Source organism: Cricetulus griseus (assembly GCF_003668045.3).
Source record: "Cricetulus griseus strain 17A/GY chromosome 1 unlocalized genomic scaffold, alternate assembly CriGri-PICRH-1.0 chr1_0, whole genome shotgun sequence".
NCBI lineage: Eukaryota > Metazoa > Chordata > Mammalia > Rodentia > Cricetidae > Cricetulus > Cricetulus griseus.
In genome coordinates this window covers 130,702,254-130,728,594 of record NW_023276806.1, presented here as the reverse complement: position 1 = coordinate 130,728,594, position 26,341 = coordinate 130,702,254, and the positions used below count along the sequence as shown (strand labels likewise).

At 51.8% G+C, this 26,341-nt stretch overlaps 1 protein-coding gene and 1 non-coding gene across 4 annotated transcripts; both read left to right on the top strand.

Annotated features, from left to right (window-relative positions):
- Nucleotides 1-861: 861 nt before the first annotated feature.
- Ctdsp2 (CTD small phosphatase 2) lies at nt 862-23,587 on the top strand. 3 transcript variants are annotated; one of them, XM_027392269.2, is made up of 8 exons: nt 866-1,246; nt 14,010-14,155; nt 16,098-16,136; nt 16,480-16,581; nt 17,249-17,305; nt 19,338-19,430; nt 19,531-19,716; nt 19,861-23,587. In XM_027392269.2, the coding sequence occupies exons 1-8, from the start codon at nt 1,183-1,185 to the stop codon at nt 19,984-19,986; spliced, it is 813 nt and encodes a 270-aa protein (XP_027248070.1). In that variant the 5' UTR covers nt 866-1,182; the 3' UTR covers nt 19,987-23,587. The 3 variants fall into 3 exon arrangements, with proteins under 3 accessions (XP_027248072.1, XP_027248071.1, XP_027248070.1); XM_027392271.2 differs by lacking the exon at nt 16,480-16,581 and having other exon boundaries at nt 862-1,246; XM_027392270.2 differs by lacking the exon at nt 17,249-17,305 and having other exon boundaries at nt 862-1,246.
- Mir26a-2 (microRNA mir-26a-2) lies at nt 19,032-19,110 on the top strand. Its single transcript, NR_105187.1, has one exon. It is a non-coding gene; the product is annotated as a microRNA mir-26a-2 (primary transcript).
- Nucleotides 23,588-26,341: the final 2,754 nt, after the last annotated feature.

Below are 26,341 nucleotides of genomic sequence, written 5' to 3'. Positions count from 1 at the left end.
TGGGTCTACTAGGCACCTCTGTCATATTCAGAATGAGGATGAACTATGAGATGGTGGCGGGGATCTGGGCTAGGAGGATGGGATGCCTGATTTTGGGCCACCTAAGGTGGCCTTCCGAAACATAAGGTGTCATTTTAGTGTGGAGGTCACCGGGTCCTGAGGTCAATTCCAGCGTCCTGGTTCCGTCCCCTATACTCTCCTTTCCAGATTCATCAGCGGTAGTCTTACATAAGGCACTGTGTTCTAAGCAGGAAATACCGAAATAGACTCGAACCCAGGTTTGCCTTCTCCATTTGCCCAGGTTCCCCACGGCGGAACCATTGAGCCCCCTTCCAACACCGGAGAGAAACACAGACACCCGGGCACCGAACAGGGACACGGAGCGCTGGAGTGGCCTTTTAAGTAGTTGGGAAGGGGGTGTGGCCGAGGGGACCGGGAGGCGGCGGCCCAGCGAGCGGGGAGTGGCCCAGGGGCGTGGCCCAGGCGACTGGAATGTTGTTGGGTCCTTGCACCGCATAGTAAGGAGAGGCCACGCCCCCTTTCTGCGAGGGGACCAATAGGAATGCCGGAGCGGTTTCAAGTCTCCCCCGCCAGCCTGCCCGCCCGCCACCCCACCCCCCTCGGGGATTCGCTTTTTCCGTAACAAAATAGCAAACCTCTGCTAGCTCCCGGGCCCCTGCCGCTCGCTGGTGGAGGGTCCCGGGGCCTAGGACGCTGGCCCGGAGCGGGACGCGCCGGCAGGCGGCGGAGAGGCCGGTTCGAGAGCGGGGAGGAGCGCGGGGGTGGGCGCTGCAGCCGCGGGTTGTTTATCTGGAGTACGGAGGGGAGGGGGGAGCCTGGAAACCGCCCCGTGTCCCATTTCCTCCTCTTGTTTTCGCTCCGGATTCTCCATGTTGGACCCAAACTGAGGAGCCCGGAGCTGCCACCGGGGGATCGGGGCTGGGGGCACCGGGGAAGCCGCCGCCTGGGCCGTCCGCCCTCTGAGTAGGCCGCCTCCCTTCCCGGCCCGGGGAGGAAACGCGAGGTGGGGGGATGTGAACGGCTGTGGGAGTCGTAGTCTCGGGAGCCGGAGCCCGACGGGCCCCCGCCCAGGCCCCCCAGCCCAGCCCAGCCCGCCTGCGCGCTCGCCCGCTCGCCCGCGCGTCCTCCCGCCCAGCCAGCCCGGGCCCGCGGGATTGTTAGATGGAACACGGCTCCATCATCACCCAGGCGCGGAGGGAAGACGCCCTGGTGCTCACCAAGCAAGGTAGGGGCGCAACTTCCCAAAAACTTTGCGTCGCCCCCCGGGCGGGAGGCGGGGAGGAGAATCCGGCGGGACCCCGGGGTCCGTCAGTCCTGGCGCACCCGTGGCGCTCCGACCCCCGTGCGTGTGTGTGTGCGCGTGTGTGTGTGCGTGCATGTGTGTGTCTCGGATGGGGGGGGAGCGCTCGAGCGAGGCCCGGGCTGCCAGCGCCCAGCGGGAGGGTGTCATCCGCGCAGCTGTCACCCGTCGGGCCACCCCTCCCCCCGGGGGCGCGCGTCGCGCCAGGCCACCCGCGCGCGCCGCCCCCACCGGAGCCGCGGGGATGGAGTGGTCACTTTTCTCCCCCACCCCGCCGCCACCACCGCCGCGCTGCGCGCCTGTCCGAGGGGCCGCGGGGAGGGGACGAGGGGTGTCCCAAGCTGGAGCCCCGCCGGGACCGGAGTTCTCACGCAGGCCCCGCGAGCCCGGGAAGCCAGCGGGGGAGCCCGGGAAGCCAGCGGGGGCGCTGGGCCGTGGCGGCGCGCGGGGACTCGGACGAAGTTCACCGGCCCGAGGCGGGCGGGGGCGGCGGTGGGGGAGGGGTCGGTCCGCGGTCACCGCGAAGCGCGGGACTCTGGCAGAGCCCACCAGCCCTGCCCGAGGCCCGGCCAGAGCCCCTCCCTGCCCGGTGCGCTCCCCCGGGGCCGCCGCTGCGCGCACACACACAGACACACACACACACACACACACAGCCGCGTTTGTTTAGCCCGGGAGCGAGCGGTGTCCCTGGTTACATAATTCGCCGGATGGCATCGGACCTGGAGTGTTGCTGAATCGCGCAGCGGAAAAGAAGAAGAAGAAAAAAGTGCGAGTTGTCTGTACAGGCAGGGGCTCGAGACCCCCGCCTTCTTGGGGGGCGAGGGTCGGATTGGAGAAGACGGGAAGGGGGTGTCTCAGGCCCTCTCTGGGGTGCGCTTGGGACTGGAGCGAAGGCCTCGGGCCTCCCGCGGAGGCGGGGAGGAGGTTGGGACTGGGAAGATGGAATCGCTGGGGTTGATCACAGTGGGGTCCTCTGAAACTCTTCCCCTATGTTCGTCTGGCCTTGAGGAGTGTGTCCAAAATAACTGGTAGAAATTCAGCCGAGTGTAAGGACTAGCGTTGTTGCTTTATTTTATTTTATTTTTTTCCTAGAGGACTCCCACAGGACTGCGCCCACTTGACTGTGAGGCTGAGTGGAGAGCACGCTCTTGGGACGAGATCTCAAGCGTTGCTGCCCTGTCTCTCTGCTCTAAAGGGGGCGTTGAAGGCCCTGCCACATGAGTAGACTGAGGCCTAGGATCCTGGAAGGTTGCCATCCGTGGGTCCCGGTCCTCATCCCTTTGTCGATTAATACTAATCAGCAGATCACTTTTTCCTGGGGTTCACTTTCCAAGAAGTCCCTAATTTGCCTAACCTAGGGGCAAATCTGCTGCGGCGGTATTCCAGCCTCTCTGGAATTCCTTAGTTGGATGGGGGGAAGGAGAGCAGTTCGTGTTTCTTGGCGCTCTAAAGCAGCCGGAGAGATGAAATCCTGCTCGCTCAGATCTTAGTCCCGGGAAGGCCCCGCCTCCTTGCCAGGGTCCCTGTTCGTTCTTGATTGCGTCGCTGACCCAGCTGTGTGATCCAAGCAGCAACTTTACCGCCTCTCTGCTGTGCTGGGGAGTGCAAAGGCAGGCTGCCTTCCAACTCCCTTCACAGCCTCATCCCAGGATAAGGACCCAGGCTTCAGGCGGAGGTGAAGAAATCAGGATAGACAAGGACCTAAAAGGGGATGGGAGGGGGCATAGTGGTAAGCCAAGATCAGCTTCCCACTCAGCGGTCCCATGCAGGGTCTCCTCGCGGTGTCCTGAGGGGTGGTAGGGCCACAGCAGGGTAGAAGGAATCTGGTTGTGCCATGGCAGCCCCGGAGCAAATCAGAGCTGAAGTTTCTCATCCAGCAGGATGAGTGACAGGCAGCAGAGAGCAGAGCAGCTGGCTTCCTGACAGTGTCAGGTTGCTGGTGTTGGTTGGTTTTCTTGGAGTTAGTTTTAGTTTTCTTTTTTTGTATGTGGTTTGTCCTTCAGACTTCTCCCTGGAGGAATCTGAATTCTCAGGCAGCAGCCTCTTGGTTGGTACCCCCACCTTCCCACCCCACAATGCAATTTGATTGCATTCCAGAAGGCAAGCTTTCTTGTGGGCTGCTTGGGCACCCAACAGCCAAGCCAGCCAGCCGAGTTGCACATCATTTACAAACTTACAGCACATAGCAGTGGGAGGGAGCAAATGTCCTTCTCTCTCCGTTAAGAACTCTTGTCCCTACCTGCCATCACTGCCTCCCATACCCATCCCTCATCTGCCTTTGGAAGAGTGAAGGACTGTGGAACAGTCTGTTAATGAGTTGACTTCTAGAAAGAGAAACAGGTTGCTTCTTGCTTGAGTGGCCTCTTAGTGAACTTGTTTACCATCGCAGATTTTTTTTCTTTCTCTTTTTTTTTAGCTTCTGTTCTCTGAGCTTTAAGACTGCCTGGTGTGTTGGTGAATCAGAAGTAATTACAGTAGGGGAAGTAAAACAAAGGTGCTGAAGTCGTTGATGGTAAAAGCAGCAAAATTGGATTATCTTTCGAACAGATGGGAGAAATGGCCCCCTCCCCGGTACAGCAAGGGGCTGGTTGTGTATAACATCAAAAATAAAAGTACCCGTTTGGCAAGAATGGGCACTTACTGCAGCCTCCAGCGAGGATGTCACCCCATACTAGGAGGTTGTGCCCAGCTTTGGGCTTAGGTGGGGGGGGGGGAGAGCTATGGAAGCAAGGCTCTGCCCTGTGATAGGCCAATATGACATAGTGGGTGGGGCCTCCTCAGCTCAGTAACCTATCAGGACTTTGGGGGGAGTCGGAAATGACTTGTTAGGGAAGAGACCCTGTGCCCATTCTTGGAAAAATGACCTAAGCTTTGGATTGCTGTCCTCACATCTGGAACTGGGCGGGATCTGGAAGCTAGTTACACTGAGGATTCTTCTCCAGGACTGCTGCCCCTAGAAGGAGGAATGACGGCAGGTTTTCATTAGATTGGTTTTATGTTTGTGAGTGTTTGGCCTTCAGGTATGTCAATATACCATGTGGGTGCCTGGTACCCATAGAGGTCAGAAGAAGGCATCTGACCCCCTGGAGCTGGATTTAGATGGTTGTGAGGCACCAAATGGGTGCAGGCAGTGAACCCAGGTCCACTGAAAGAGCAGTTGTCACTCTAAACCTCTGAGCCGCCTCTCCAGCCCAGGCCCATAGTGACAACTTTTTCTTGTTGCTGTCCACAGAAGGGAGAAATTTTGTCCTCTTCTCTTAAGCCAAACAAGCACCTTCCCTTTCTCGGGAAAAGCTTTGAAAGGAGTTTTGTTGGCATCTCTGTTGGGTAGGGCCTTCCTCAGCCAGCCTGCAGGGGAGGGAGATGACAGCCCTAGTCTTTCCTACTCCTTTCCTGTAGTTGAGGCACCCTCAGTTTTTGGATCCCTGTCCCCCAAAACCTGGAATCACGTTGAGTGAAAATGGCTAAGCTATCTTTGCTTCCACTGTAAGAGCCCCAGGGTATTGCTTCTATTTTACAACAGTTTGTAAATGTGTGGAGCCTGAGGCTTGGTAGCTGACCTGGAGAGGTTTGAACTAAGCAAGACTTCAGAGTCCTGGTGAAAAGCCCCTGGGGATAGAAAGACAGTGAGTAGCCTGCGTCCTCCCAGCTAGAGAAGGTGGGAAAGTTAAACTAGGTGGCTCTCTGTGCGGCCTTCCCAGCAGCCCTCTAGTGAATTTCATTAAGGGGAATACTAGCTGGTCAGTGGTGGTGCACACCTTTAATCCCAGCACCCAGGAGGCAGAAGGAGGTGGATCTCTGTTGAGTTCCAGGACAGCCAAGATTGTTACAAGGAAAAACCCTGTCTTGGCGTGGGGGTGGGGGACATTCAGGGATACCAGACAGACAAATTTCTAACACGATTTGATGCTCCCAACCTTCTGTGGAGAATTAATAGCGATGTTTTTGGGTGTGGGAAAGAGAGACAGCATGTCAAGTGGGGTGTAAGTGTACACACTCGTGTCTGTAGTCTGGACAGAGCACCCCCTCCTTCACTTTCTTCCTGCTAGCTTTGAAAAACGTTTGGGGTATTATCTTTTATTTCCATCTTGGGATGTTTGATTCTTGGATTGGTGAAGAGGTGGGACCAAGGGTTGTATAGGGAAGTTAGCTAGCATTCGCTGTTTCTGTTCCAGCAGCAAAGTTGGTTGCTTCAGACTTGGATTCAAATCCCTGCTCTTCTTATTGGCAATGAGACTACCTATTACTTAGACTCTAACAATTTGCTGGTGAAATGGGAGTAATGCTGTCTATCTAATGCAGACTTTGTAGATTATTGGTAAATGTTAATCTTTCCTAAATGCAGTTTGACTGCTGTCTGTCCTCCCTCTCTCTCCATTCCCCCAGGGACACATTGTGTAAACAGCACCCAGTCATGTGGGTTTTGCTGCTAAGGACAGATGCCCTGGGTTGTAGGGGACATTGATGAGGAGGGGCTTGAGCCTCGTGGGTCAGCCTCTGAACATTCCACAGTCTTCCTATAGACTGCTTCTTTGCCTGTGTGGCTTGGATTGGGGCCTCAGCCGGTTGGCTAGTGCCTTTGTGTGGGGGCAGGGGTGGGGGGCTAGAATCCTGTGTTTCCTGAAAGAGTGTCTAAACCTCGGAAGCAGTTTGGCTTCTTAGAACTCACAGTAGCTGCCACTGTCTTCATTTGCTTTGGGAGTTAATGACCTCAGTGAGATTGGATATCTTTTAGTACTCTCTCTTTCTCTGTGTGTGTGTGTGTGTGTGTGTGTGTGTGTGTGTGTGTGTGTGTGTGTGTTTTATGTGCATTGGTGTGAGGGTGTCAGATCCCCTGGAACTTGAGTTATAGACAGTTGTGAGCCGCCATGTGGGTGCTGGGAATTTAATCCAGGTCCTCTGGAAAAGTAGCCAGTGCTCTTAACCACTGAACCATCTTTTAGGTAATCTTAATAAGAATGAGAAAGGTAGATTTTTGTAGAGAAGTAGATAATCTTTGGGGAGGGGATATAGGGTTTCTCTTTATAGCCCTGACTGTCCTGGAATTTACGCTGTAGACTAGGCTGGCCTTGAACTCACAGACATCTGCCTGCCTCTGACTCCCAAGTGCTGGGATTAAAGCCATAGATAGCTACCACTGCCCAGCAAGAAGTAGGTGTTCTTAATCTTTGCCTTTATGGCTTTGGTCTTAGCATAGAACACATTGAGTGAGAGCATTAGACCGCTTTTCACCATTTCTCAAGGGGGCCAGCTCTGGGGTGTCTGGAAATGACTGTTGGTTGGTTCTCCCACACATTCAGCACTGAAAGCCAGTCCCCAGCTGGGCGTAGATCAAAGGGAGACCGAGTAGAACAGGTTTCTGTATGTGTCCAGCCCTTCAGGTCTGAGTGAGCCTTCATCAGCCCCTTTCCTGAAAGCATGGCCTCTCTCTGGGCAAGAGTGCATGTTCTTCGTGTACTGTCTAGCTTTCCTTCCAGTGGCTCTTAAGGATTCCCCCCTTTCTCTTTTCCCTCTCCTCTCTTCTCTCCCTCCCTCCCCCTCTCTCTCTTCATCCTTGGTGATAGGAGGGCCACCTTTTCCCGCCTTTTAGAATCTTAACACTCTCCATCCTATTGAATTTGTTCTTATCCACTTACACTGCTCCCTGGGAGCAAACATGGCTCAACTCAGTTGTGATAGGGATCTATGGAAAGCAGCTCATCATCTGCTTGTTTTCACAGCAGAGGAAAGAGGCCCCTCCTCCACGGTGACCCAGAGAGGTGGGGGACACTGTAAGTTCAGCTGTCTTGACTGAGGTTTTGTTTTGTTTTGGGCCTTAGAGGCAAACCAGACTCAAGTCCAGTTCTTCCAGGCTTAAGGGCTGAGCCTATCAGATCTGGTGTGAAGTTTTGGCTGAATTGCTTTCTAACCCTGGAAGGGGTTAGAATTCCCTGGCTCTCAGCCAGGGACACACATATAATCTCCCATGACACTAAAAATATAGCCCCTATCCCCACACACCTGAGACCCACTGCCTCAGAGCACTGCAGGTGGGCCAGGCATGTGTCTTCCAAATGCTGGCCTGATCCTGACAGGTGCCCTGGGAGAAGAGCCAGGAAGCTGAGCAGAGACGCCAGCTGCCTGCTCAGCCCCAGCAGATTCCCCTCTGGGTCCAGATTCACTGTTAGGAAGCCTGTGGTTCTTCCTTGGGAACTTAGTTTTCTGAGTGACTGGACAGAGCAATTGTCCCTGCTTACTCAGTAATAGCCACAGCCATTACAGAACACTCATGGTGCTGTGACTAGAGGTTTGTCTCGGCAACCTTATGAGAGAGAAATTATTCCCACTTGCCAGAAGCAGGAGGAACCTGCTGAGGGCTGGAAGGTCCTGCTTGACCCAGGCTGTGGAAGCCACCCTTGCCCAGGCCGTGCGCTCTCGGTTATGCTGCCAGTCCACAGGGCTCTGAAGTCACTTCTCAGAGTGCCTGGTAAGGGAGGCTTTCCCCATTGGCCTGCAGAGGAATCCAGAGCCTTGGAGAACTAACTGCTCAGGAAGAGTGTGTGGTCTAGTAGGGGAAGAAGGGGTGAGTTGGGAGGAGCAGGGGTCATGGAAGGAGGCGGAACACAACTGTGGAGGCCAGAACCTGAGGAAGGAACAGGTTTTGTGGAGTGCCAGAAAAGGCCATTTCCCAGGCCTGTCCCTGTCCTGCTGGATCTGCTGCGTGGCCTCTGGAATGAGTCTCGGTGGTATCATGATGTGAAGATTGTGAGGCTGAGGTACACATGAAAGTGCTCTGTTGATGCCTGGCGGCTGACAGGCAGCTTCCATTAGGCCAGGACACACTATAGCCCTCCCTTAATATCCTCACTTTCTGAGTTAGCAGTCCTCTTCCCATCTTACAGATGGGGAAAACTGAGGCTCCTGACCACATGTAGTACTTGTGCCAAAGCAGAATAATTTAACTTTTGCTTGTGAAGACCCAACATGCTGAGCTTCACCCCTGCTCTCAGCCAGTGGCACCTTGAGTAGACACTTCTGCTCACTGATTCATCCTATGACTCCTTGCCCTGGTTCTGCTTACTCTTCTGCTGTGACTGTCAACCTAAAGCAGAGAAGGGAGCCCAGAGAAGAGGCCCAACTCTTGTTGGTTCTCCACAAAATGCAAGCATTCCAGAAGTTGGGGCAGAGAGCCAAGGTGAGTCCTGAACTGCCCCCAAGGTGGTGTTTGTGTCCTACTTGTCTGGTTTCTGTTAGCCCACCTCCCATGAGCCTGCTCTGCTTCCTCAGGAGGAGGGGGAGCTAATGTGGCTGCCATCCAGTACCAGGCAATGTCACCCCTGCTCTAGCTGGCACTGTGTGCTACAAGGTAGGATCCAGTCCTTAACATTTTTTTGAATGGCATTTCAGGTTTGTCCTTGCTGGTCCAGAAGCTGCTATTTTGGGGGACCTTCCCCACTCCAATACACGTTTAAACTATTTAATATTGAAACTGCCTATATTTCTTGCCAAGAGGCCCCTTCTGAAATCAAGTTGCCTGGGAATCCTTGTTCCCATAACCAAGATCTTCTTGAGGGAAGGTTCCCTAAAGTTGAGATGAGAGGCCCTGAGAGGTCTGGGCTGCAGTAGGGCATGGGAATGTACACCTGCCCCTCCCTAGGCTGAGGCGGGAGTTTGAAGGTATCAGGCTTCGTGGGTTGCCTCAAATACATCCACACAAAAGAAGGAAGAGAGGAGACCTTCTGCCCAGGGGTGAGAGACAGAGAAGCTTTTGGATGAAGGACTACCAGAGCCCGGTGTAGGCCTTGCCAGTGTGAGCCAGACCCTGTGGCACAAATTGTCCATGAGTGAGATTCACACATCTGCTTTTTGCCCTGCCTGCCTTATTAGCAGAACACATCTCTGGTTGGGCCGTGTAGATGAAGAAATGTACCTTCCTGGTGTTTGCAGTCTTCTCTGCCCGTGGGCCTGTCTCAGCATCTCTTACCCTCTTTTGTCTCCTTGCCCACTTGCCTGCTGGTCCAAAGAGCCCTTCCATACACCTGGAGCTTGGGAGCCTGTCCTCAGCCAAGACACAGATGCCTCTTGCTGACAACTTGGGAGGACTCCTCTCCACAGGGAGCCCCAATCAGATGTGCCTTGGCTGCAGGGCCCAGGCAGCAGGCCAAGAAGGGCCGGAAATGCTCCAAATACTCTCTTTCCTCCAATAGCCAAGGGGAGGGAGGCCACTCAGAGAGGCCATTTTATAGTGAGAGCCAGCCCTACCCTGGGCTGTGGGGGGATGAGAGCCGGGGGATACTTGGGGGGTGTTGAGGTGGTGAACTTGAACCAAGAAAGCACCCTTGCTTGTTAATGGTCTGGTTAAAAATCCCATAGCTCAGGGAGTTGCCTTCTGCCCAGTCTGGGGCTGCTTGCATTTCCTGTGAGGTGAGGCGCTCCCTTTCTGGGATACAGAACTGTGCTGCTGGCAACCGTGATACCTGACCTTCCGAGGTTAAAAATAATGTTATCATGGTAAGGCCAGGGTTCGTCTGTACGTGTGCACCCGTGTGCAAACACATGCTTCTTACAGGCAGAGGTTTTCACAGGGTGTTTACTGAGGCAGTGGAGGTGTGGGTGCGGAGAGAGAGGGCAATGTTGATGGCAAGTGATGCTGGTCACATTGAGGGTACCATTTGGGGGAGCTGGAATGATATTTGTCACATTGAGGGTACCATTTTGGGGAGCTGGGAGTGGGAATGAAAGTTTTGGTGGATAGGGGGAGTAGGTGGGTGGGGGTTTCTCCCAGGCACTCACCCCTCATCTGACCTTGAGCTTCAACCATATGGTGGGGTGGGAGGGCCCTTATCCCGTTGCTGGGTTTCTGGAATGAGACCCATGTCATCTCCGATTAGTGATTCATGTTGAAGCCTACAAACAAGCCCAGGCTGTTGCTGATAAGTGTAGCTTTTAGTTTGGGAGCCTGTCCAGAGCCATACTCATTTATTTTGTTTATCCTGAGTGAGGTCTTGCTACTATCCCCGTTTATGGATGAAGAAACAAGGCTACATGGTTGAATCAGTAGCTGGCGGAGCCTGGATCCCAGCCAGAAAGTTCAAAGTGGAGGGACACCTCCCTAGCTGCTTCTCTTCGTAGTCTGCTTCAGTAGGAAACCTAGCAGCCTTGAGTTGGAGGGGTGGTGGCAGGTGCTAGCTTCTAGTCTTTTGTCCCCTGCTTTCTTCTACTTAGGGTTGGGTTCCCCATTGTGCCTTTGCTGCTTTTTTTAGACATCCAAAGGTTTAGGGTGAGTAGAGCAGGCAGGATCCATAGGGAGGGTGTGGGAGGAGTGGCGGATGGTGGGGGGGTGGGAGAGAGGGAGTAGGCTAAGCAGCTTTCCATGGGGATCCTGCCTTCCCTGTCAGGGATACTGTGCACAGTAAAATTCCTTCAGCCCTGAGCACTCTTGTGCCTGCCTGTGTCCCTCTCCTGGGGAGGTACATTGGTGTCCTCCTCATGACGCACTTGAGAACGCCCTGAGCCTGGCTATCAGGGACCAGTGCAGTGTGAACTGTAAGGAGCCATGGAAAGGCTCTCTGACACAAGTTTGTGGTTGTAAGGGAATGGTATTAGTCTCAGCCTTGTGTTTCCTTCTGTATCTCACTGACCTGCCCAAGAATACTGAAGGAAGTAGGGGGTGAGGCTCCAAGCTGATCCTTCACCATTTTATCCTGGAGCAGAGAAGAGCAGAAGTTCCAGAGAAGAGACCCACGTGTGTGCCCAAGCTTAGTAGTGCTGCATGGCCAATGCACCAGTGTCCCTGTCAAGAGACTGTTGGAAAATGCCCAAGAGCCTTGACTGAGGTTTGAATTCTGAACACACGCACACGCACACGTACCTCTGCAGGTTGATTAAATGCTTTAGATTCCCTCCTGCAAATTGGGGTGGTGGGCAGGACAAGACCTACAAATGATTTCCTAGTGAGAATTCAGGTCTGGCATGGCTCCTGTACTCTGTAAACATGTCTGTGGCCCAGAAAGACTTAGGTAGCTTGTTCCAGATACTCAGCTCCTCGATGCCACCTTCCTTTCCTCATATGGAGGCTTTTCTGTCTCCAGTTCTCTGGAGAATGGCGGCTGAAGGAGTGGCAGGTGCCTGCCAGACAGGGGCCAAAGGCTGTTGGACATAACAGGGGAGGCAGTTGTTGGCCCTGAGGGGAAGTAGCCATCTTGGGGGAAGCTGAGTTCAGCCCTGATGACCCTCAAGAGTAGTGTTTGTAAAAGTAAGGATGCTGTGAGATAGGGCCTGTGAGAGAAAGGGGGATTGGCCAGCCTCAAAGTTGTGGGTGTGGGGTGTTTGCTCTGAGAGCCTACCCTCAAGGTCATTGTGCTTGTGATCTCTTGAAATTCAGAGTTCAAGATCCCTGCTTAGGCCTGGGAAGCTGGTGTCTATTGGGCCTCTCTGTGGCCCCAGCCAGCTGAATCTTTTACCACAGTATCCACAGCACCTGTCACTATACTAAGATGTTGAACACATTCCTGATGTGGCCTCTCTTCAGGAAAGCCTGGGTTGTGTGGCCTTTTAAGACAGACTCTGCCTGGGTGAAGCCTCCAGTTGTGAATGTGTGTGAAGAAACCATAAACCAAGGAAAGGGTTAGCTTCAGCCTTGGAGCTGTGTGTGTGCATCTGTCCTGGGTCCCTGAGAGGCAGGGGAAGGTGGGGAAGCAGTCCCTTCCCGATGGTTTCTGCAGAGATGACTAGGAAGTGTCTGGAAGTGCTCCTTTCCAAGGAATAGACAGCAAATCCCACTGAACTGGGCCTAGCTTTGAATTTGGTCGTTGAGAAGGTTTTGGCAGAAGCACTTCACGACAAAATGTCCAAAGAAATCTTGGTTCTTCACATGTAGCCAAGAGGTTGCAAGTAATGCCAAAGAGGCCAGCAAGATGGCCCCGGGAGTAAAATGTGTGCTGTCCAACAAGCCTGACAGCCTGGAATCCACATACGGGGGGAGGAAGTCACATAAAAATTTGTCTTTTAACTTCACACTTTTTTAAAAGTGATGTCCAGATTTCCAGGCAATTTCCTAGAAAGGCTTAGTTGTTTCTGGAGAGGTGCCCAGTGGCCTAGCCCAAGAGGGTGGGGGAGAGAGCTCTGCATCCCCCACTGGGGAGGCCCTAGCTCTTCAGGGGAGGGGTCCTCTGCTCTCTGCTTCTGACTCCCCACTTTAGTGACCGTTGTATAGCGACCCTGGATCCAGGGAATGGTGTGGTTTCTCTCTTCTTCCCCGGGTCTCAGGCAGCCCAGTCAGAGTGTGTCTGGGCTGCCTGAGACCCTACTCCCTAAGGAACCTCTGGAGGAGCTGAGGGAGCAAGAAATGCCCCTGTGTGGCCTCCACCGCCATGTTTCCCTTCCCCTGAGAACTAGAGAAACTCAGGGGCTTGTTGTGTTTGTTTTGCTTTCCCTCACAAAGGCATTGCTGGAACTTATTTGCCTGCACAGTTGGCCCTCTGCTTTTCAGTTTGTCTCACCTAGGTTCTGGGACACTCAGACTCCCCCAAGAGGGACCTGTGGCTGGAGACCATTCCATAACTGGTTATATAGCGCCACCTCCTGGCCACAATGCCTTCTCAGCCATGCCTTGTGGAACAGTTACCAGAGCAGGTAGTTTCTGGAGTCAGGGAACTTACAATGGAAAATCTGAAGCCCATTGCTTCGGGGCCTTGTGGGGGCCCTTTGCTTTGTATCAGTTCAGCCTTTCTGGGGCTGCATTGGCAGCTTCTCTCCCCCTCTCCCCCAGACAGGTTTTCTCTGTGGCTTTGGAGGCTGTTCTTGAACTAGCTCTTGTAGACCAGGCTAGTCTCGAACTCACAGAGATCGGCCTGCCTCTGCCTCCCTAGTGCTGGGATTAAAGGCATGCCCCACCACCACCTGGCTGGCAGCTTCTTTTTAAAGTGGCTTTGTATTTCCAAAGCCCAGATGGCCGAGGTAAAACAGAACAGCCATGGTCTGGAAAGCAGAGTCCTTAGCCTAAGACTGAAGGCTACAGGATGTGTGTGTGGCCCAGGGTCTTAATCCATCTGTTTTCCAGCCAGCTCTTTCGGGTGGGAGTGGGAGGGGAGAAGTGGGTGGGTGGACAGTAAAGGATTGGGGAAAAAGGCTAGATAATGAGAAGGAAACTCGGATACATACAACTAGCGTGCCGCCTTCTTGGAGCTGAGGCTTGTGGGGATTCTTTTTCATTTCCTTTGCTTTATTAAGTCACTGTGTGCACAGCAAGCGACATTAGGCAGTTTGCAGTAGCTTTTCTTTCCTCCCACCATGTAGTAGAGCTCAGGTTGTCCAGCTTGGTGGCACCTTTACCCACTGACAACTCAGCCAACCCATGTTGGAGGAACTTCTGAGACTTTAGGCAACATGGACTCAGTTCTGTTGCCACTGCCTCCAAGGTGACTAGGTTGTCATCTTTCCTAGAACTGGTGTCTTCCTGGAGACCGGGTCAGGAGAACTTAGGGCCTCGTGGGTTCCTTTAGATGGGTGGTGGTGCACTGCCACTGATGCACGGGTGCCCAGCCCATGCACCCACCGTAGTATGAAGAGAGGCCCTGTGCCCCTCAGGTTTCCTAACCCCAAACCCCAGAGTGCTCCAGCAGAGCCCAGACTTGAGGGGGTACGGGCATTGGTAGCCACTGACAGACTGATGTCCCTGTGGCTAATGCCTTTGCTCTTCCTTCTCTAGGCCTAGTCTCCAAGTCCTCTCCTAAGAAGCCACGTGGCCGGAACATCTTCAAGACCCTTTTCTGCTGTTTCCATACCCAGCATGTTGGCCAGTCAAGCTCTTCCACTGAGCTCACATACAAGGAGGAGACAAACACCATTGCTAAGGTAGTGGGATGGGATGGGCATTCTGGCCTGGTCTGGGGCCATGAAGGTCCCTGGCCCACAGGCCCTTCCTTTCTTCCCTTAGTAGCCTGTCTCTCCTTTCTGATACTTGTCGTCTGTGGAGTGGGCTGTCGAGATAGCACAGATGCCAGGACCTTGGAAGATGCCTTGCAGACAGGGAAACTGAGGCCCAGGGATGTAATAAGTGTACCTCATGTCAGTCACTGGATAGTGGCTCTGAAGCCTGTTTTATTATTGTCTAGTACTCAAAACTACCTTCCAAGTGAGTTTCTTTGTAGAAACCAAGGCATTAAACATGCCCCCCCACCCCTAGTAACCCCAGTAGCATCCAGCACTCAGGAAGCAGAGGCAGGTGTATCTTGAGTTCAAAGCCAGCCTGAGCTACATAGTGAGAGCCTTTCTCAAAACAAAACAGCAACAAACAAACGCTGGCAGCAGTTTGCAGCTGTGCCACTGTGAACACTTGAAAACATGGCTCATATTTTTTTCAAAGATTTTATTTATTTATTTATTTATTTATTTATTTATTTATACAACATCTGCTTCCATGTATATCTGCACACCAGAAAAGGGCAACAGATCTCATTACAGATGGCTGTGAGCCACCATGTGGTTGCTGGGAATTGAACTCAGGACCTCTGGAAGAGCAGCCAGTGCTCTTAACCTCTGAGCCATCTCTCCAGCCCTGTTTTTGTTTTTTGAGACAGGGTTTCTCTGTGAAACAGCCCTGGCTGTCCTGGAACTCACTCTGTAGACCAGGCTGGCCTTGGACTCACAGAAAGCCAACTGCTCTGCAGTGTGGTTATTTTTTAATTTCCCATGACTTGAAGGCTAGTGTTCCAGCTCCAACAAACAATATAGGATTCTTCTCTAAACACCAGTGGTGTGGTGACTCTGACACGACCATCTCTAGCTGTTTCCACAAAACCAGGCCATACATATGAGCATCAGCAGAACCCTTTTGTCCAGTGGGGCAATGGTTGAGTAAATACAACCTGACAGTATTACTAAGTGGTTAATTTTTCTTTTTTTATTTTATTTTATTTTTTATTTAATTTTTACAAATTATAATTTCACATGTCATCCCCTTCCCCTCCCCCCCCCCCCCCATCCCCTTCCCCCCTCCCATAGGGTAGAGCCCCCATGGGGGCGCCCCAAATTCCACAACATCATCCTGGGCCAGGCCTAGGCCCTCCTCCTTAATTTTTCATAGTAGCATTAAGAAATACCTGGGGACTGGAGAGCGAGCTCAAAGGCTAAGAGCACTGACTGCTCTTCAAGAGGTCCTGAGTTCAATTCCCAGCAACCACATGCGGCTCATAACCATCCGTAATGAGATCTGGTGCCCTCTGCTGGCCTGCAGGCATACAGGCAGACAGAGCATTCATACCTAAAAAAAAAAAAAAAAAAAAATACATAAAGTTAGAGATACTTATCTGCACAGTTAAATCAGAATGTAAAAATCAGATATTATGTCTCAAAACAAACAAACAAAAATCGTGTATTACCATGGGGAAATGCTAGCCTGTACAGTGAAAGTATGCTCAAACGACAATAAGTTTAGAATTTTACATTTTGAGATTGACATTAGGAATACTTAAGGTATAGGTTATAATATTTTTAGTGCTGTCTTTGTAATCTGTCTGTATTCACTCTCCTTCATATTCTCGGGCACCACAGTCGTGTTTTATGCTGGTATGCTCCCACATGACGTGTGCCCCAAGGAGGTGAGAGGAAACATACATTCTCAGAGTCTCTGAGGTCCTGTGCACACTTTGTGGAGAGAAGGCCTTCCCCTTTTCCTGCCCAGCTCCCAAGAACAGCCCACTTTTGTCCTGAGGGGAGCTGCTAGGTGGCTGGGTCTTGGAGAGGCAGAAGCAGTGGCTTGATTATTGACATTCATCCCCTCCTTTCTCTCCCACAGTCAGATCTGTTGCAATGTCTCCAGTACCAGTTTTATCAGGTATGTTGATCTGGCTGACTCAGCTCTGGGCCCTCTAGCCTGGCAGGCAGGGTGACCACCTCCCTACCCTGGGAAGCCATTTGTGCTGAGTATTTGCTGAGGGTCCCTATAAAGCTGTAGGGGAAGCCGCCTGCCCTCTTCTTGTCTCTGCTGTTTATTCCACACCAGCCCCGACACCAAATATTCCCATAAGGTTAAAAGACTCTGTTCTCTGCCTTTAAGCAGGGCCTTCCTAGGTTGTGACTGTCTCCAGACAGCCTTGGTCTTCCTAGCATTCTGCTGAGGGGAATGGTTGAGCTTGCTTCTTGGTGGGCACATCTCAGCCGCCTTCCTCTGCTTTCAGATCCCTGGGACCTGCCTGCTCCCAGAGGTGACAGAGCAAGATCAAGGGAGGATCTGTGTGGTCATCGACCTGGATGAAACCCTTGTGCATAGTTCCTTTAAGGTCAGTCAGCACATGGCCCCTCCTTCCCTAGGACCTGTCTGTGAGCTACACAACAGGTGCTGTGAGGTGGTCTACAGGTGAAGACAGAAGTGACGGAGGGAAGGAGCCAGTCACTGATATCCAGAGGCCACACTGAAGAGTGTTAAGAACCTTCATTCACGCACACACACACCCATCACAAATCACTACCTACATGCAGTGTCTGTCTCCACTTAGCATGGAAAAACACTTCTGCTTTTCTTACCAGTATGTTTCTTAATGCAAGAAAGCCTTAAATTGGGTGCAGAGGCACTTCTACCATCCCAGTGCTTGAGAAACTGAGGCAGGAAAATCACAAGATCCAGGATAACCTGTGCTGCTCAGTGAGAGCCTGTCTTGAGAAAGTTAGGCACACACTGCCTGTAAGTCCTTCACTCATGGGAACATGAATTAGAGGCTAGCCTGCGTTGTGTAGCAAGACCCTCTCTCAAATTTAAAGCACTGAAACTTATCTCCGGTAGAGCTGGGCAGGTTGGAAAGATGAGGGGGCACTGAGGAGCAGGGAAAACCAGAACTGGAGGGGCTACTTCATCCTGTGTTGGCTGAGACCTGCTGAGTGGGCTGTATCCATGGGTGGTGGGAGCTTCCTGTCTGCTGCCTGCTGACGCCATTACCTTCTGATTTCCAGCCAATCAACAATGCTGACTTCATAGTGCCTGTAGAGATTGAGGGGACCACTCACCAGGTGAGCTGTCTGCCAGGCCATACCTTAGTGACCTATTTATTACCTTTCCTTCTGTTGAGCGTCTCCCATTTGATTAGTGGTTTGACACTCTTGACTCTCATCCTACCCTGGACTCTAGCCTACACTCCACTCTTCTTTGTAGTCAGACAGTAAGGACTGTCGCCTTTTTTTTTTTTTTTTTTTTTTTTTGAACAGTCTCTTAATATTTAGTCCTGGCTGTCATGGAACTTGCTGTATAGACCAGGCTGGACTCAAACACACTGAGATCAACCTCCAACTACCTCAGAAGCACTGTAATTAAAGGCGTGCATCGCTATGCCCAACCTGTTTAAATTTTTTTTTTTTTTAAAGATTTTATTTATTATGTATACAACATTCTGCTTCCATGTATGTCTGCACACCAGAAGAGGGCACCAGATCTCATAACGGATGATTGTGAGCCACCATGTGGTTGCTGGGAATTGAACTCAGGACCTCTGGAAGAGCAGCCTGTGCTCTTAACCTCTGAGCCATCTCTCCAGCCCCTATAGCTGTCACTCTTGGTTTTTTTTTGGGGGCGGGGTGGTGTCTTTTGAGACAGGGTTCTTCTGTGTAGCCTTAACTGTGTTGGAACTCACCCTGTAGACCAGCCTGTCCTTGAACTCACAGAGAGTTACCTGCCACCACCTCCCAGTTTTTTTGTTTTGTTTTGTTCCTTGGTAGTGGTGTCTGCTTGTAGAGGCAGGAAACTAAGAGCTGTTGCTCACCTGGAGGGCTCCTCCCCTCTGCCCTGGCCTGTCTTATATATAGTCCCTTCCTTCCTGACTTCCTATCCTCTGCATTTTCACACTGGGTTCTGTAAGTGCTCAGGTACACATCTGCCCAAGTTCTAGCCATGCATACCCAGCTCTGTCTGGGGCTAAGGATCGTGTAACATTGGTGCCGAGAGACCACATGCTCAAAAAACTTGTTTAGAGGGCCAGCTGGTTGGCCTGAGGGTCAGGGACCGTTGGTACATATGTCATAGCAGACATAATGCCTGTTTTCACAGACTGATCACATAGTTACTCATAGGGAAAGTACAGGTTGAGGCTTTCACGGGTTTGTCGTTATCTCCCTTTTCAGGCTATCTGTACCAGAGCCACGAAGCTGTGGTACTCTGCTAGACCCATCATCCCTTGCAGTCTAGTTGAGGAAATAGGAATGTACAGAATTCATGGGTCATGCCTTCAAATAGGCAAATTACATGCAGGGGACTTGTGGTTAATAGAGGCGTGGAATTTAAGTGGGGGAGGGCTGCCTGCCCAGTGTGGATCTGAGAGGTCATGTTTGATGAGTAACCATTGAGGAAGGGGCTTCTTTGTGAAGTTAAGGAGTAGCAGGGTGATTAGAGCAATTTGCGGTTGTATGAAGGGTTCCTGCTGCTAAACTGGGAGGGGTCTCCTGATGAATTGGTGGCTAATTCGGGCTGGGAGGAAATTGTGGTAGGCACACACTGTTCTGGGGTGATGTATTGACAAGAGCTCTAAGGAAATAGACCTGAGGAGCACTTGTGTGGGCTGAAGGTGGGACACAGTAGATTGTAAACTGGGGGATGAGCAGCTGAAGAACCTGTCAGAGTGACGCAGGCATGGTCCTCCACCGTGTGCCCTTCTCTATGTGGTGTTCACAGAAGCCCTGTGAGGACGTGTGTTTGAGGAAGTATCGGGGTCCTGCAGGGAGCCAGTACAGAAGCGGTTGTGAAGGCTGTGGCTGGATTCAAGTAATCCAGGATAGGCTGTTTCCATGTGTGAGGCCTATTCTTGATTACTTGTTTCTGGAGGCAGCTAATGGTTCACCCCTGGAATGAAGATGGCTCCTGGGACGTGGCATGCATTCCTTCCTGGCAGTTTAGGATTGAGCCTGTTGAGCCAGCAAAAGCCTGGTTGGAGCCATGCATGGTGGGGCAGAGGTTCCTAGGGCCTTGGCCTGGCTCCTGGGCCTGATGGCTTTTCTGTGTCAGTGGGACGGCTGGCCTCATGGGTACCTCCAGCCATCCTTTCTGCCTCCCCAGGTGTATGTGCTCAAGAGGCCTTACGTTGATGAGTTCCTGAGACGGATGGGGGAGCTCTTTGAATGTGTTCTCTTCACTGCCAGTCTGGCCAAGGTACCGGACAGCAGGGTGGGAGGGAAGAGCAGATGAGGTACCACCCACAGGGAGGGGATCCAGCACCGAGTCCAAGCTAAGGCTTCTTTTGTTTTTCTAGTATGCCGACCCTGTGACAGACCTCCTGGACCAGTGTGGGGTGTTCCGGGCCCGCCTGTTCCGGGAGTCTTGTGTGTTCCACCAGGGCTGCTACGTCAAGGACCTCAGCCGACTGGGCAGGGACCTGAGGAAGACCCTCATCCTGGACAACTCTCCTGCGTCTTACATCTTCCACCCGGAGAATGCAGTGAGTGGACCAGACAGGCCCTTGGGCCTCAGGCCAGGACAAGGGGCTTCACCAGAGTTCACTACCCCAGTATGACCCAGTAGCCTCCAGTGGCTGCATCAAGAAAAGGACAAGCAGATTAACCTCACCTTTTCCCTACCCCAGGTGCCTGTGCAGTCCTGGTTTGATGACATGGCAGATACAGAGTTGCTGAACCTCATTCCAATCTTTGAGGAGCTGAGTGGAGCAGATGATGTGTATACCAGCCTTGGGCAGCTGCGGGCCCCTTAGCCTTCTTGCTTCCAAGAAACGGCCATCCCAGTAGGGGACTTTGCTACACTGTGCCTTTCTGATCAGCCTGACTGACCTAGCCAAGCAGGAGCTGGAGCACTTGCCCAGAGGGTCTGGAAGTAGTCGGAAAATGATGACAAGATCTTTAGGGCAGGTTAGATGCAGAGCAGGCAAATTGGACCTATCCATAGCTGTCTGCACCCTGTGTGTAGTTCTAGGAGAGAGGGAGAGGAGAGAGAGGAGAAGAGGAGAGAGGAGAGGCAGAGAGAGAGAGAGAGAGAGAGAGAGTGTGTGTGTGTGTGTGTGTGTGTGTGTTCGTGTGTGTGTGTGTGTGAGTGTTCGTGTGTGTGTGTGTGTGTGTGTGTGTGTGTGTGTGTGTGTGTGTTCGTGTGCCCATACAGTGAACTATGGCCCAGGATGTCCAGTGTCAAGTAGGGGGAGAAGCTGAAAGATCAAGTCCTTTGTCTCCTTTCCTACTGACCTGTGAGCTTTACAGTGATGACAACTGCTGCAGGCTCTCTTGCCAAACCATGGCCTTTCCTCAACTTCACAAGGCCTGTGCCAAGGAGAAAGGAGAAGCCAGAGGCTGCCTTGATGCCCCAGACACACACCCTTCTGAAAACATAAAATACTAGCCAGCAACTGCAGACATCCCAGGGAAGATGAGAGCGTGTTTGCAGAACCAGTGCTCAAAATCACCAGGTCCTGTGTGAGCCCCCACCCCACCCCCACATCTGGCTCCAGCAGAGTACCTGCCACCACGGGCTCTGCTGTGTCTCCCCAGGCTCCAGTACCAAGCCAGCCTTCTCACTCCCTAGCCATAATCTTTAACTCCCATGGGGAAGGAGCTCTTCTCCCTACCCTGGAAGAGGACACAGAACTGATTTCTGTTCTTTTTACTCTTTAAAATTCTCTTTGTAAACATGGAGCGGTGGGCCTGGTTTGTGTCCAGCTGAGCTGCAGTCCGGGGGCCTGAGACGCATATGGGAGGTGCTAGGGTACAGGGAAACAAATGTCCAAAGCAGAATGTGCATCTCCCTGCCTGTAGATCTGAAAGTGCTGGGTCAAAAAGGGTTGCTAGGCTGCTCCATCCCTCCTGTCACCCAGGCAGGGCTCTTTCTATTGTGTCTTCCTTCCCTGGTGTCCTGTCCTGGTTGTCTTGTCTGATCTAGCCTTTATCCCTTTCTGGCTGTTTCTCTTCCCCTCCAGGGCCTTGGAAGAACTGCTTTTCCAGGACTGAGGGGTTGCAGGTCTTGCTGTCATTGCTTTGCCAAATGGGTAAATGCCTCCTGCCTCCCGTGGTAACACGGGACTGAGTGAGGTCCTAGCCTAAGTTCTCAGTCTCAAAGGCTTTAACAAACAGAGTGGCAGAAAGGACGTTTCCCCAGGTGGAGACAAAAGGGAAGTGCTGCTGTCACTTGGAGCACAAGAGGCCCCTGAGGCACCACCTCAGTGTCACTGCCTTAATTGAGTCCTGCCCCCAGGGTTGGGTCAGATTCTCCCTTCTCTCTCAGAGCGGGGTTGGAGTTCCTAGCCCTATGTATCTGCTTTCCCTGGAGGCAGGTGCCAGCATCTGTGAATTGTTTCAGGTGTGATCACCACCCACTCAGGAGCCATGCAATATTGTTTAGTTTCCATGCACTAATTCCTGCCTTGGGAATTAACAGGTTTCAACAAAGCCTGGTGGTAGAGCTGGGTGTTCTGTCGGATGACTGATTATCTGGCATCCTTCTAGCGTTGTGCAGTCTTCCTCCTTAGTCTAAGGCTGTGGAGCCTTGTCTTTTGCATGATGACAGCGAGCAGGACAGACTCCCCAAGTTCATGCCATTTTCCATGGCATCATCTGCTGGTGCCTGTGGGGTCCTGCCAAGGTGACGGGAGAGCTCTCCAGGTGCTAGCCATAACACATGAGCTTGGTTGTGGCTTCAGATCCAGGTCCTGGTCTCACTGCCACCCTTGCAAGGCCTGCTCTGAGGGCTAGTCCTGACTAAGCAATAAGAGCCTCAGAGTTGAATACCAAGGCCCCTTTCTACCTTTGTCTGCATCTCCATGTTTTACCTCCTGGAGGAGGAGCCTGTGCTCAGTCCTTGCTGTTGGGCATATGCAAGGACTGGTTCTGATCCACGACCAAATCCCAGAGTGGCTTCATGAAAGAGCCCTGCTGCTTCTACAGGAAGCCCCAGCTTTCTGGGCCTCTCTGCCACCTGTAGTCTGCTACAGAGATACCATCCCCTCTTTCCAAACCTAAAGAGGGCCTGTCCTGCTTGCTAGTTCATGTCTTAGAGGCAAGTGATCGTTTAGTGGGTGCCACTCAGAGAACTAAGGCAGACACAGAGCAGGGCAAGGCTGGGTGACAGCTAGCTCATCTCTTGCCCGGCTTGCCACTAGCCTTCCCATTGCAGACTACTCTTCAGGAGTCTTGAATTAGACCACCTGGCCTGGTGTCCACACCCACTCAAGCCACACCAGGAATCTGCCCAGCTGTCAGGTTCAGCTCTTTAAGGTGCCTCTTCAGGGACACAGTGTGTCTCTCTGATTGGGCTTCTAAATCAAAAGCCTGATGTTCGTGTCCCTCTTATAGGGGGAGCTTTGGACACAGGACCAGTTTGATAAAGGGCCAGGTAAGGGTTTCCACTCTGCACATTGTAGAGGGGACACTGTAGGCCCATAGGTCCCTAATTAAAGAGGTTGAGTGAATTTGCCTTCATTTAACCAGGGACCTGTTTCACTCCCTCCTGCCTCCCAAAGATTTCTGTGTAAATGTGTAATCCCCTCTGTTAACAGTGGCTCAGAAAGCTTCACACTAAAAGCATGGGGCTTTCAAGGCAGCCGTTCCCCAGGAAATGGATCCTCAGTGATTCCATGCCCTGCCCTGTTCCAGAGGCAGTGCAGCCCGATCATGGCTGTTCTGCATCCAGCGTGTCAGCCTGGCTAAGTGTATGAGAACGGTTAGCCTGTTTTCCCCTTTGGGCTACTTAACCATGGCTACTTTTCAGTTCCTTTTTTTTTTTTTTTTTTTTATACCTTAGTTTTGTCTTTTTGTTTCAGACAGGGTTTCATGAGTCCAGGCAGGTGTTTGAACTCACTGTTTAGCCAAGGATGATCTTGAACTTGTGATCTCTGCCTCCACCTCCCAAGTGCTGGCTCATGTGGTGCTGGTGACAACCAGGACTGCATGCATGCTAGACAAGCACTGCCAACCGAGCTACACTCCCAGCTCCCCTTTTCTTTTTAGAAAACAACATTAGTAAAGACACATCCAGGGACAAGAGGTGACAAGTCTGGCCAGCTGTCCTGCCCACTCCTTTCTTTAGTGCAGGGTCAGCTCCTGAGACAGCCTCTCTCAGGCTGGTGATGTTCTTTGCCTGTAATTACCCCAGATTTGCCTATTTCCCCTTTCAAGATGCCATTTGGAGGGGAGGGGTCTGCTTCCCACTGTGACTGGGCTATGGGATCCTTGACCACCTTGCTTCATGATTTGATACATTTGTTGTATTCAAAAACTTGAAATGTAGGATGCCATTAAAAGTCTGTTTATATTTTTGGAATATTTGTATTACTTACAATTAGTTAATAAAGGCTGGTTTTAAAACCTTTGCAAGAGTGGGAGCTGTGTGCCTTCCTTGCCACCGCCTCCGTCATCACTCCTGTCACTCTGGGTACTTCCTGTCCTTCCCATATGAAGTGTAGCACCCAGCGGGACATGCACTGGGTTTCTGATCAAGGTTACAGAGGTTGGACTACATTAGCTCTTCTCTGGCCCAATTTGGGGCCAACTCCATAGTCTCAAGTGCTTGTTAAGCATATGCTTGGTGTCCTATTGACTGCTGGGCATAAACTGAAGCCCTAGGGGAACTGGAGACTTGATGTTCTTGTGTTTACTCTTGATGCTGCCAAACCAGGAGCCCCGAGATTCATACCCCAACATGGTTTCCTGGTAGGATGATGAGTAAAGACTCCAAGACTCCAAGCTTCCTGACACCGAAGAACCCTGAAAAGCACCAGAACCTTCTCAGAGCCCCGACACCCTGAAAGCTGAGGCAGGCGGTGGGGCAGCTCCAGCCAGTCTTCTGCCATCAGCATAATGCACTAATATCTACAATATGGCAGATTTCATATCCTCCCTCTCGCTGAATTATTGATGGGCAGTGCACTCTTTAAAAAAAATCAATAGACCAGGGTGTGGATCTCTGAAGTCTGCTCTTCTTGTTTTCACTGTTTTGAATAGGAGCAGATACAGCTTTCTCCTCTGGTTTGAATAAGTCAAGCCCAGGGCTAGGTTGTCTGTGATTGGCCAGAGCTAGGAAAATGTGGTTATGATGCAAACACAAGCAAATATAACCCGGCGTCTGTGCGGCCATTGCTGAACTGAGGCTGCAGGTCCTGAAGCTGCCTGCTTTGGGATTGCTCATCTGTACTTCACCTGCTGCTTGCCGGAAAACTGAGGACAGAGAGGGCAAGGTAGGTCTATTGTGTGTATACTTTCCAGTGGAATGATGAGTAGATGAGGCAGAAAGTGGAGGAGGAGTTGGATCTTGCTTTGTTTTTGTCTTCTGGGATAAAGCTTTTGAAAGATTGGGCCAGGAGTTTGTGACTAGCTTTGCAAACTTCTTGGAAAAAGTACCTGTAGAGCCCACTGAGTAAGTTGAGCACATTCTCAGGGCAGGGGAAGTGGGGGGGGGGAGAGAAGAACCCCCATCTATTCCTCCATGGGGCAAGGGAGAAGTTTAAGCCCCAGTAGATTACAAGCCACCAGCTTTGTAACTTGGAATCCCCAGACCACACCCTGTGCCCATGATCTTCGAAGCCCTCTGAGGCCCCTGAAGAGCCGATATTTGGACTTGGGAAGACAGAGACCCAGCTCTGGGGGACTTTAATGTGGTGGGTGGATTTGATTGGGCTTTCTGGGTGTGGCAGCGCCTGAATCTTGGATCCCTAGTCAGTCAGCTCCGAGTTTGTAGTCGGTGGGGGACAAGGAATGTATTGGGGGCTCTGAGACGGGATTAATGGCAGGTGGTTAGGCTTTACCAGGTTCACCGGAACATACTGGTTCTGGGTCCCTTTCCTGAGTGGGTCAAAATCTAGGGCCTGAAGAAAACCTGAGTATTTCCTGGTGCAGGGCGGGGCAGCACAATTTATCAAATTAAGTCCTCAAACACTGGCGGTTCCGCACCATGGCTCTGCTTTAGTCCACCGCCGACTGCACACAAAGGGACCTGCCTCTTTGGTAGTAATGGCACATCCTCTCCAAACCTGGTTTTATCCATCGAGGCTCAAGGAAAAAAAAAAAAAAAAGATGAGACTTTTTTTTAAGGGATAGGGCAGTTCTCCAGAGGACAAATGATCTACTATGTGAGCTACACCCCATCCCTAGACAATGCTACACTTAATCAGCCCAGCATATCACCAAATAGCAAACATCCACATGATCCCCCAGGCAACTTGCTTTTTAATCTCTCATAAATCTACCCATCCCATCCCTACTTTGAGTTTTAGGAGAAACCAATCTAGTAGTCATTAGGCATACTGCCAGAGCACAGTCTCCCTGAGAGCAGGACTTGGGAGGAGACACGTACCCAAAGCTACCAGGTAACCCGCCCTGGTTCTGACTGTAGAAAGGGTCCCATGGTCTTTGTATACCACTTCTTCCCTTCCAGCCTTACTCAGCCCTGTGGGTGCTGGAAACCTCTATGTTCACTGAGGGCAGGTCTTCCAGAGAAGCTGGGTTATGGGCAAGGAGGCCACACACACCCCACACCCCCCCCTTGGCACCCAAGCCCTTTGTCCCAGCCTCTGTCGTTGTACTTTCCCTTTTCTTCTGCAAGACTAGCTAATATAAGAGTCATGATACAGGGATGTTACCATTCTAGGACAGTTTACAGGATCAAAAGTCAAGAGCAGGTGGGCTGGCAAGATCTTGCCAAGAACCTGGGAAGAGGAGTTGAAGGGTCAGGAGGACGTGGTTTCTTTCATTCGGAAATAATTTCTCACTGGGTTTCCTTGCTCTGAGCCACGGAACTCAGTTTTGGGGAAGGGCATCAGGCACAAAAAAAGTGGCTAAAACACAGACTGTTAAGATCAGATATGAAAATAGAAGGTATGGAGCTGGATCTAGTGGTAGAAAGAAGCCTGTAATCCCAGCAGTCGAAGTCCGGAGGCTGAGGCAGGAGTCTGTGACTAGCCTGGGCTGTGTGGAGAGACCCCGTGTTCATAAAATAAAAAAGTGCAGATACAGATGTTATTTTAAATCTCATTTGTTTTTTGTTTGTTTGTTTGTTTTTGGGTCATCATCTGCTGCGCCCCCCCCCCTTTGGTTTTTCAAGACAGGGTTTCTCTGTGTAGCTTTGTAGACCAG